General features: G+C 45.8%; 1 protein-coding gene across 1 annotated transcript in view; it reads left to right on the forward strand.

Moving 5' to 3' along the window:
• The window catches only part of cacna1ba (calcium channel, voltage-dependent, N type, alpha 1B subunit, a), a 664407-nt gene that overhangs the window by 491454 nt on the left and 160604 nt on the right, over positions 1-12349 (forward strand). The window contains exons 20-22 of the mRNA XM_078227596.1: positions 1684-1898; positions 6415-6553; positions 11852-11981. Of these exons, the coding sequence (XP_078083722.1) occupies positions 1684-1898; positions 6415-6553; positions 11852-11981 (484 nt within the window). The remainder of the gene's footprint in view (positions 1-1683; positions 1899-6414; positions 6554-11851; positions 11982-12349) is intronic.

Consider the following 12349-nt stretch of genomic DNA (forward strand, 5'->3'; position numbering starts at 1 on the left):
AGTCTAGCTGCAAAGTTAGCTGGATTTATGTGTCTGTAGCTGATGGATCAGAATGCCAGCAGCATAGAAAATCCCAGGCCCTGAAATCAACCACAGGGCTCTGAACGCTTGGTCACTAAAGGCTAATGGAAATTAAACACAATATATCAATGGGTAATTGTTTAAATGTAGCAGATCAAATGGACTGAGGTCTGAAGCAGAATTCTCCAAAAGAGTCGTATTAGAATTGATGTGTCCTTAAAAACCCATTCCAATTGAGGGATTTCTTCTGTAATGACATTACAATTACAAAGCATTTTAAACCATAATCATTGAGAATATTGTTGATCAGTACTTAATTATTATTCAACATTTACCCACAATTATTCTGGCGCAAAAGAAAGTCAGTGAGTGGGTAGATTTTGAGAATCATAGAATCCCTACGGTGCAGAAGGAGGCTATTCGGCCCATCGAGCCTGCATTGACTCTCCAACAACAATCCCACCCAGGCCCTATCCCCGTAAACCCCACATATTTACCCTGCTAATCCTCCTAACCGACACATCTTAGGACACTAAGGGGCAATTTAGCATGGTCAATTAACCTAACCTGCACATCTCTGGAGTGCAGGAGGAAATCCACATAGACCACGTGCAAACTCCACACGTTGGACAGTTACCCGAGGCCGGAATCGAACCCGGATCCCTGGCACCATGAGGCAGCAATGCTAACCGCTGTGCCACCTTGCCGCCCACAAATTGAATTCAAATTTGATCATCTGCCATGGTGGGATTCGAACTCGGGTCCCCGGAGCATTACCCTGTGTCTCTGGATTACTGGTCCAGCGACAATATCATTATATCACTGCCTCTTCTCAGTTTTTTATTCTTTTAGTCTTTCTCTCCTTAACCCAGTGGTGCCAAAGCTGTTTGTACACCCACTGAACACTACCCTTCTTGGACTTTCTATAATAGTGTCCAACTGCGCATTGGTTAAACTTACTCGGCCATTAGATGAGTCAGATGGGGATTATTCTGCAGTGAAGTGTTCCTCACATGTAAGGAATTAAAGAAATTGAATAACTTTAGAAGAAGGCTTGTTTTTTTTTTAAACTCGCATTGATTGTGGAACAGCCTGATTATTAAGTTAAATCCATTCATTATGACTTTTCAGTAAAGGTCATGGGTAAATTTCAAACTCTTGCCTATTAAGCTGATGCTGCCTTGTCAAAGCTTCCCCTTAACGCCATTTACACGGAATGAAAAAAGTTCTGTCTGTCATGCGACCGGTGACCATTTAACCGGGCAGCACGGTGGCACAATGGTTGGAGCGGACGGTGGCAGAGTGGTTAGCACTGCTGCCTCACAGCACCAGGGATCCAGGTTCGATTCCCGGCTCCACACTGTCTGTGTGGAGTTTGCACATTCTCCCCATGTCTGCGTGGGTTTCCTCTTCGAGTTCCAGTTTCCTCCCACAGTCCAAAGATATGCGGATTAGGTTGATTGGCCATGCTAAATTGCCCTTTAGTGTCAGGGCGACCAGCTAGGGTAAATGCATGGGGTTATGGGGATAGGGCTTGGTTGGGATTGTGGTCGGTTGCAGACTCGATGGGCCAAATCCTTCTGCACTGCAGGATTCTATGATTCTAATGCTCCACTGGGAATATAAAAACTTTTCCTTTACATGTTTCATCAATTTTCACAGAGAGAGTCAAGTGCCTGCGGACACTGCCATGTTGGGGACCACAGCACTGCCACCTGCTAGTGGTTTGAAGCAAGTTCCCCAGCAACCGGAGGATGCTGACAACCAAAAGAACATTAAACTTGTGACGTTACCAACAAGGGATTCAGAGCACACCATCACTGTCAACATCCCTGTCACCATCACTGCTCCTCCTGGAGAGACCACGTTATTCCCAAGTAAGTGGCAAAATAAACTGCACAGCACAGAGGGAGGAATAGTCCATTGTTTGTTTCTTTAGAAACCGGAATTTGTTAGTGGCATTCACACAATTGCAATCAGAAAGCAACAGGTAGTGGTTCACTTGGGGGTTACGGGAATAGGGTCTGGATGGGATTGTGGTCGGTGCAGACTAGATGGGCTGAATGGCCTCCTTCTGTATTGTAGGGATTCTATCACACTTTAGAATAACGGCCACTGTTGTAATTTTTAGTGCAGAAAAAATAAATTCTTCTGCTGTACCTAGCAACAGTGGACACTCAGATTCCTAAAAGTACCAGTAATGGGCCGGTTGAAAGGTCAACCATTTTGTCCTTTCAGATGAAAACTTGAATCTGGAACGTTGACTGACTTGTACTCAATCTTAGGGGTCAGGTGAGAGACACAGTTTGCACATGTTGTCAGGACTGAAAGATGTCGGCAAACAGCGTTCCTTCAATTCTTCCTTCTGGTGGCAAGACAAAGCTAATGCAAGCTTCTGATGTTTGCCTCAATGTTATAGCCTAAATATTCTTACCTTAAAGTGAGGGCTGCCACCCACACATTGGCTTCCTTGTGGAGATTGTTGTTAGTGCATCCTATCAGCCCCTGTCTGACTGCCAAACATCACTCCTGGACAAGTGCATGCTGGTACCTCCAGTGAGACGTGCAGATCTTCCTTTCCATCCCCATCAGATAGGCACACCATGATTGAGATTAAGTTTATTTATTAGTGTCACAAGTAGGCTTACATTAACCCTGCAATGAAGTTACTGTAAAAATCCCCTAGTGGCCACACACCAGCGCCTGTTCGGGTACACTGAGGGCGAATTTAGCGTGGCCAATGCTAACCAGCACGTCTTTCAGACTGTGCGAGGAAACCGTAGCACCCGGAGGAAACCCACACAGACACGGGGAGAATGTGCAGACTCCACACAGACAGTGACCCAAGCTGGGAATCGAACTTAGGTCCCTGATGCTGTGAGGCAGCAGTGCTGACCACTGATGCCCCCACAAGCCAGCAGTAAAAGAGGGGGTCTGCTCTTGTAAACCCAACAGTTAGCATCTCGCTTTCTTGAAGCGGATGTTTTGGTACAGCCATGAAAAGAGAGTCAGTCACACCATGTTAGACCCTCCAACCTATGCACATTAGACCTTCCCACCCAATCTTAATCAATGTGTACAAAATTCACCAAATGTTCATCAGCATTTCCCGCTCACAGTCCAGGAGTTTGAAGTGCAAGAGGATGGCAGCGTGTCTGAGACAATCACATAATGGGTCTGCAAAACACCACACTGAGGGTTGCATATTTGGATTTTCAGAAGGCTTTCAATAAGGTATCAGACCTGCTACAAGAATTACAATACTGATATCAAAGGGAACATAATCATGTGGATGGAGATATGGCTGAAGAAGGAAAAGAAAAGGATAGGGAAATGAAAGTTTTCTAATGGTTTGGCTCTGTGCTGGGTCCTCTTTTTATTCTATTTATAGAAACGATTTAAACAAAAACTACAGAACGAATGAGTCATAGAATCTTTTCTTTATTTGTTCATGGGATGTGGGCATCACTGGCTAGGCCAGCATTTATTGTCCATCCCTAATTGCTCTTGAGAATGTGGTGGCGAGCTGCCTTCTTGAGTCACTGAAGTCCATAGGAACAGCCACTGTGCTGCGAGGGAGGGAGTTCCAGGATTTTGACCCAGCAACAGTGAAGAAACAGCAAGAGAGTTTCAAGTCGGGATGGTGTGTGACTTGAAGGGGAGCTTGCAGGTGGTGGTGTTCCCATGAATCATCTTCCCTTGTCCTTCTAGACGATAGAGGTTGTGGTTTTGGAAGGTGCTGTTGGAGGATCCTTGGTGAGTTCCTCCAGTGCATCTTGTAGATGGTACACTGCTGCCATTGTGCATCAGTGGTGGAGGGAGTGAATGATTAAGGTGGGGGATGTGGTGCCAATCAAGCGGGCTACTTTAGCTCGGATGGTATTGAGCTTTTTGAATGTTGCTGCACTCACTCAGGCAAGTGAAGGGTATTCCATCACACTTCTGACACATCAGTAGCATTGTAGATGGTGGAGAGGCTTTGGGCAGTCAAGAGGTGAGTTATTGTCCTCAAAACTCCTAGCCTCTGATCTGCTCGTAACTACAGTATTTTTATGGCTGGTCCAGTTCAGTTTCTGGTCAATGGTTACCCCCAGGAAGTTGACAGGGAGGGTGTCAGCAATAGTAATACCATTGAATGGCAAGGGGCGATGGTTAGATCCTTTCTTGTTGGAGATGGTCATTGCCTGGCATTTCTGTGGCGCAAATGTTACTTGCCACTTTTCAGCCCAAGCCTGGATATTGTCGAGGTCTCGCTCTATGAACTGCTTCAGTATCTGAGGAGTAATGAATGGGAATAAACATTGTGCAATCATCAGCGAATATCCCCACTTCTGACTCTTTGATGGAAGGAAGGTCATTGATGAAGTAGCTGAAGATGGTTGGGCCGAGGATATTACCCTGGGGAACTCCTGCAGTGACGTCTCTCATGGAGTCATGATGGTATAGAAGTCCATCCAGTTCATGCCGGCTCTCTATCGAGCAGTCTCGCCAGTCCTATTCCCCTGTTAAGTCCCTGTAGCCTGCAAGTTTATTTGCTTCACATAGCCATTCAGTTCCTTTTGAAGGAAACAAGTGTTGATGTTTGCTTTAAACATGTTGAGACCCTGATTGTGTTATACTTGGACCATTACATAGAGTTCTGCACATCTAGTAATCGGAAGGAAACACATGGGAATACTCACTGGTGCAAAGCCAGGAAGAAAGCATTACAGCTATGAAGAAAGGTTGGGAATGTAGGGCTTTTTCACTGGCATGGAGAACATTACAGAGTAATAGAAGTCTTCAAATCATGAAAGGTTTAGGTGGGTAAAGACAGAAGAATCATTTCCACTCGTTAGAAACTCAACAGTGCAGAATGAGGCCATTTGGCCCATTGAGTCTGCACCAACAACAATCCCACCCAGGCCCTATCCTCGTAATCCCATGTATTTACCCTGCTAATCCCCCTGACTTTAAGGGGCAATTTTGCATGGCATGGCCAATCAACCTAACCCGCACAGCTTTGGAATGTGGGAGACATGGGAGAATATGCAGACTCCACACAGACAGTGACCCAAGCCGGGAATCGAACCCAGGTCCCTGGTGCTGTGAGGCAGCAATGCTAACCACTGTGCTACCGTGCCACCCATGCGCAAATAGAGAATAGACTGAAAATTATCATCATCTTTTTTCACACACCGTGTTACCAGTACATGGCTATTAATGTTGAAAGTAGCACAATTCAAAAAAGAATTGATTAGTCTTTGAAAAGAAAAATAAATTAAGACAGGGAAATGGGACTAGAGTAATTAGTTCTGGTTGAAGGATTAAAATCATCATAGAAATCATAGAAACCCTACAGTACAGAAAGAGGCCATTCGGCTCATCGAGTCTGCACCGACCACAATCCCACCCAGGCCCTACCCCCATATATTTTACCCACTAATCCCTCTAACCTACGCATCTCAGGACACTAAGGACAATTTTTAGCATGGCCAATCAACCTAACCCACGCATCTTTGGACTGTGGGAGGAAACCGGAGCACCCAGAGGAAACCCACGCAGACACGAGGAGAATGTGCAACCTCCACACAGACAGTGACCCAAGCCGGGAATCGAACCCAGGTCCCTGGAGCTGTGAAGCAGCAGTGCTAACCACTGAGCTACCGTGCCGCCCATCCTGTGCTAAAAATCTACTAAAGCTGATTGCAGATTTAGGGTGGGTTGCATCCTGTAAATTACCGCAGAGGGTCACATCACGTTGAGACTTTGTGTTGGACTCTTTTATGTTCCTATACAGAATCTAGTGTTGTAAGATATCTTTTCGTTCCTTTTCAAGCTACCAATAAAATTTGAAATCTACTTTGGATTACGTGGTACTTAAACCTTTATACAATCGGGGATTTTACAGTTATGCCATTTTAAACATAGTTGATCACTGATGCAATCATTGTCCAGGAGTTTGGAAAGTGCTCGCAAGGGCGACAAAGGGTCTAGTGCTAACATGACCTGAGGAATTGATAGGGAACTGATTTTCTGGGCATTATGTCTTGTCAGCAGTTAACACTGCAATGTCTTTGGCTGCAGAGAGACATTTGACAGATGGGCCTAAGGTAAGGCCCTTGAGGTGTTTGCTTAGCTTGCTCTCGTTGGCAAATTCCCACATGTGCTTTATACGCACGTTTGTTGTGAAACATGTACAAAATGCTTAGCTTGGAAGATCCAAACACATTTATGAATAAACTTGTCTTCCATTTTAATGCCTGGCAAATGATATTTTAATAGTGCTTGTTGTACAAGGTTTCTGCTTAATTGACGTAACTATACCTCATGAAACATTTATGCCAACTTCAGTTGTTACTAGATTTTAGGAGGTATTCAATGGACTCATCATTTTCATTTTGTTTATTCCAGTCAATAGTGTAGATGTGGATCTGGAAAGTGTGACAAAAATGGAGGAGAAGAAGGACATGGATGCTGATGATTTGATCAAAAGTGGACCGAGACAGATACCGCCATACAGTTCCATGTTCATTTTCAGCCCTACGAACCCGTAAGTACCATTGCTGTAACTCCAGCCAACGACCAGAGTAATCAACAATTATTAACAACTTGTCATGTCAGTGTCATTCTCTTAACCGCTTCTTTATGTTTTTTTTCTTGTTCACTGAACATTTAATTTCCTCACCTATTTTGAAGAATATAAACTTATTTTTATGTTACCTCAATCTGCAACAGTAATTTATCTCAAAACAATATTTTGGAATTTAGTATGTCTGCTTCAACAATGAAGAAAATGTTTCTCTGAGTGTCATTTTTTGTGGCAATTTAACTAAGCCCCTGCTGAATGTTTTGTCTGACTCATGTTATTCACAGCCACCCATGGCCAATTTATTCATTATGCATTGCCATGCAAGGAGACGGGGGGGGATTCTTGCCAAAAAATGGCAGTGTGTTGGTTCTGGTGTGGAAAATGGCGTGTTTCTCTCCAGATCTTACCACATTCTTGTCACAGAAAACAACTGGGTGTGTTTCATGCCGTCATGTAGAGGGGCAGGGCCTCAACACGCCATCAAAGCCCGGCTGCCCTGTGATCAGGGCGCCATGTTTCAAGGGTGCCCCAATCAAAGCAAAAGGTGACCTCCCCTTTACCCACCACAGAGATCTCAGGGACTCCTTTCCCCAGCCATGATCTGAGTCGCCACTTCTCTTCCCCCCCTGCTTCCCTCCGATCATCGGCCTATTCTCCCACTTCCCCGCCGATCATTGGCTCCTTCCCCACCCCACCCCCAAGTAGAAGCTGGCTTCCACTCCCCCACCCCTTCCCTCCAATGGCCATCGCCTACAACTCCTGCATTCGCTCCCGGCCCACAACCAAATCTATCAAATCACCTCCCACCTCCCCACCATCCCTCCTCCATGAGGCTCTCACTGAAGCTGGCCCTTGGCACAGGTTGGGACTGCAAGGTTGGCATGGGCATGATGCTAACCTATGCCAAGGGGCAGTGCCCGGGGGCATTGCTAGGCCACTGCCTGGCCATGTCTCCCTTTCCCTGAGGGGCTATGCTCACCTTTAAGCTCCCAGGGAGTGCTCCACCACAGGTTCACATCTCGGTGAGCCTGTTGTAAATGGTGCCGGCATGTCGTGACACCGGCACCTGCGGAATAGCCGGTGAGGGGAGAAGTCCCAGAGAGAGTGCTCGCTAATGATATGCTAACATATTAAAATGTGCTTCCTGCGGTCCCACGGCGTGTTTCACGGCACTCCACTGGCGCCGACGCAAAACGTGCTTTCTGGATTTTGAGCACGTGCCTCCATTCCCGCAAGTGGTGAGTGCAGGCTTGTAATCGCCACCCCACCCCCCCCTTATAAATGCACCCCTATGAGACTCCCACTGGCGTCTGCCCCTGGCACTGCCAGGTCAGCACTGCCTGTTCGGCCTGGTGCCAACCTGGCAATGTCATTCTGTGCCAGGGGCATTGTCTAGCCACCTTCCCCTCCCCTGGGGGATATACTCACTTTTGTGCCCTTGGGGAGGGGGCGGGGGATGTGGGGGGAATCCCATGATAGGTTCACGTCTAGGGCGAACCCATATTTTGTTGGAGTTGTAGGAGTATGGTTGAAGTAAATGGGGAGGCGATAGCCTAGTGGTATAATCGCTAGCTATTAATCCAGAAACTCTGCTAATGTTCTGGGGACCTGGGTTCAAATCCCACCACGGCAGATGGTGGAATTTGAATTCAATAAAAAATATCTAGAATTAACAATCTACTGATAACCCATTGTCGATTGTCGGAAAAACCCATCTGCTTACTAATGTCCTTTAGGGAAGGAAATCTACTGTCCTTTCCTGGTCTGGCCGACATGCGACTCCAGAACCACAACAATGTGGTTGACTCTCAACTGCCCTCGGGCAACTAGGGATGGGGAATAAATGCTGGCCAGCCAGCAACGCCCATGTCCCACGAATGAATAAAAAAAGGTAGGCAGCATAAAGGGCTCCATGTGGATATGAGATACATTTTTGGACAGAGAAAGGGTTGAAATATACGCTGAGAAGCGAGGTAGTGGTGGCATCAATCAAAAGAGAGTCTTGTTGGACTTAATGCCCTTTTCTTGTTTCTGAACATTGAATAATCTTGTAAAGGAATATTTATAAAGAATTCATGAAGTACCAATTATAAAAGTTCCAGAGCCGTCAGCCATGTATATTAGAATTGAAAAGAAATAGTGCAGTCAAAACATAGCAGCAAGGCTGCAGGTTCAATGCTTTGAAAGGTTCTTATAGGCAAATTGTTCCTCAGTGCCTTACACTGCATCAAAATCACTAATTAGAAGCACTTTTGAAGGGTACAGGATTTCAGTGGGACCAAAGTCATTGTGCAGCATTTGGCCCACTCTTTTCACCCAATGCCAGCTGCTGAGATTTTATACTGAACCAAAAAAAAATAGGTGTCCAGTGCTTCTCCTGCAAACTGGCAAAGACCTCATTAGGTTATCCACATTTGGGTCTTTTCATGCAAGTAGGACCCCAATACAATCTTAGTGCTGTGACAGCACAGTCCTCAAGGGCAACCCAGCGAAGCTTAATGTTATTAAAAACAGAAAATGCTGGGAAAACTCTGCAGGTCTGGCAGCATCGGTGGAGAGAGAAACAGAACTGACATTTCGTGTCCAATATGACTCTATCTGCTCTGAAGAAGAGTCATACAGACTCGAAAAGTTAACTCTATTTCTCTCTCCACCGATGCCACCAGACGTGCTGAGTTTTCCCAGCATTTTCTGTTTTTATTTCAGATTTCCAGCATCCGGAGTATTTTGTTTTTATAGAATCCCTGCAGTGCAGAAGGAGGCCATTTGGCCCATCGAGTCTGCACCGACCACAATCCCACCCAGGCCCTGTTCCCGCAACCCCACATATTTACCCTGCTAATCCGCTGACACTGGGGTCAATTTAGCAAGGCTAATCCTCACATCTTTGGACTGTGGGAGGAAACCAGAGCACCCGGAGGAAACCCACGCAGACACGGGGAGAATGTGCAAACTCCACACAGCCAGTGACCCAAGCTGGGAATCGAACCTAGGTCCCTGACGCTGTGAGGCAGCAATGCTAACCACTGTGCTACCATTCAGTGGCCAAATGAATAGTCCTTCCAGGGACCACTGGGGGCCATTCAGGAAATACTCCCAAGTAAGTTTTTAAAAACTTTTTTCTGTTGCTAGGGCAAGAGTGAACATTGTTGCATCAATGCAAGTTGCTGCTTTGGCAGACAGTAGCAGAGGGTGGGATAGAGGACAGACCGGCAGCAGTCAGGATGATTCAACAGCCTCCACTCTCTGAATCCATAGATTGTATGAGAACGTGAAAAGTATTCCAGATGGCACACAAGGCCTGTTGAAGGATGCCATTGAGTTGTCAGCATGCATCCATCCTTCACAATTATGACTTATGGTTTTGGGACGAACAAGGTCGTAAAATCCCACCCCACCTCTTTTAGAAGCCAGCTTATAGCCCCACCTCCTCCCCAGTACTGCCAGGGGCCCAAGCGTATGGGCAGCTTACACTGGAGTACCAATTATTCCTTACCGGAGCACCCGGAGGAAACCCACGCAAACATGGAGAGAACTTGCAAACTCCACACAGACAGTGACCCGAGCCGAGAATCAAACACCGGCCCCTGTTGCTGTGAGGCAGCAGTGCTAATCACTGTGCCACCGCGCCACCCTTAATCCAAGCTGTCAGAATCACTATCACTGCATAACTGCATGAAAAGATTGTTTCCCATTATAATTTGACAAGCCACTACCCTGGCACATCTTTGGACTGTGGGAGGAAACCGGAGCACCCAGAGGAAACCCACGCAGACATGGGGAGAATGTGCAAACTCCACACTGATAGTGACCCAAGGCGGGACTCGATAGTGACCCAAGCTGGGAGTTGTGCAAACATCCAGGAAAATGGTGCTAATTCAGTAAGGTGTGTAGGTTAGTGGGATAAATGTGTGGGGTTACAGGGATAGGGGAGGCCTAGGTAGGATGTTCTGTCAGAGAGTCAATACAGGCTCGATGGGCCAAATGGCCTCCTTCTGCACTGTAGGGATCCTATAGTTGGTTGGGTTGCAAGCAATTTTTCTTCAACCTAAACATACCTGCAATTTTGTCGTTTTTGTCTTGCGTTTGCCCAAAAATTAAATTAGTTCTCCATGTAGCTCATCTGGCAACGCATCGTTAAACAATTAAGAACAATATGCTTCTAAAATTGATTGCTTCTCTGTACTGAGTCGATTAATCTCAGTTGGATTGATGACGGCAATGCTGCAATTGGTCACAGTATCCTCCGGATTGGTGAAAGGAAAGATCATGAGTGTATTTTCCTCAGTTCTCCATCCAATGACCTGTTCTGGAATTTGTCAGCTGCGGGCTGACAAATCTCTGGGTCCTGATGGATTTTACCCTCGGGCCTCAAAAGAAGGAGCTAATGAGATAGTTGGTTTTAATTTTTCAAAATTCCCTGGATTCAGGGAAGGTGCCATTATAAAATCTTCACAGTGCAGTGGAGGCCACCTGGCCCTATGAGTCTGCACCGACCACAATCCCACCTAGGCCCTATTCCCATAACCCTACTTATTTACCCAACTAACCCCCCCGACACTAAGGGGCAATTTAGCCAACCATGGTGTTTACAGAGACTGCACCCTGCCCAAGCTCCATGTTGTTAAGTTTGAGACTATCGGGAACCCCCCCCCCACCCCCGCAGCTGACAGCTTATTCCAATCAGAGGTTGAGCAAGTGATAGTGTCACATTGGTTCATGATCATTTTTAAGTTTAATTTATTTATTAGTGTCACAAGTAGGCTTACATTAGCACTGCAATAAAGTTACTGCGAAAATCCCCTCAGCATCACAAGAGGGATATACACCTTGGCCTGTGAAGCTCGATGTATATTCTATTTATGTCAATAATTACCAATTAATTTAATTAGATTAAAGGGTGCAAAGAAAGGCTTTAATGGTTCACTGAGATTCCTTTTGGGTTGCAGTTCTGCTGGAAGGCGCGTAGCTTAGAATAATCTCATTGGAGTTTGGTGTGAAATCAGACTTCAAAGGAAAAATTGTTGACTAATTAAACTGTAACATGATGTAATTTCTATGAATTCACTCCATAGCGTGAAATATTGGCACAAAAGGGAGAAGGAAATGAGTACTTGAGTACTATGCATAAGGTGGTTGATACCAAGTGGTGCCAAAAATATGACAGTACCTGTTTAAGAATCTACCCATTGATACTGCCATGTGTTGCTATGTTGAATGCTTGTATAATGGTACATTCATGACTACTTTTTTCTTTAGTATTCGTAGGGCATGCCATTACATTGTCAACCTACGGTATTTTGAGATGTGCATCCTGCTGGTGATTGCGATGAGCAGCATAGCCCTGGCAGCGGAAGATCCCGTAGTAGCAGATTCACCAAGAAATAATGTAAGTCGGTGCAACAATTGTTATAAAGTTTCATAGCTGCAGGTCTTAGCCACTTTGACTGTGAATACTCTTAAAACGTGTCTTATTAAAAAGGAACTGCAGCATTAGACTCACAAGATGAAGCCAGGCCTGTGACACCACATCTGGTTCTGCTGTAGAACAGGGTCGGGCTAAGAGCAAGCGAGCAGTAGCAATAGGGGACTCGCTAGTTAAAGGTACAGATAGGCGTTTTTGTGGCCGCGATCGAGACGCCAGGATGAAGTGTTGCCTCCCTGGTGCCAGGGTCAAAGATGTCTTCGAGTGGTTAAAGGACATTCTTAAAGGGGAAGGTGAGCATCCAGAAGTCGCTGTACACATTGGTACCAATG

Source organism: Mustelus asterias, chromosome 13 (assembly GCF_964213995.1).
Source record: "Mustelus asterias chromosome 13, sMusAst1.hap1.1, whole genome shotgun sequence".
Taxonomy (NCBI): Eukaryota; Metazoa; Chordata; class Chondrichthyes; order Carcharhiniformes; family Triakidae; genus Mustelus; species Mustelus asterias.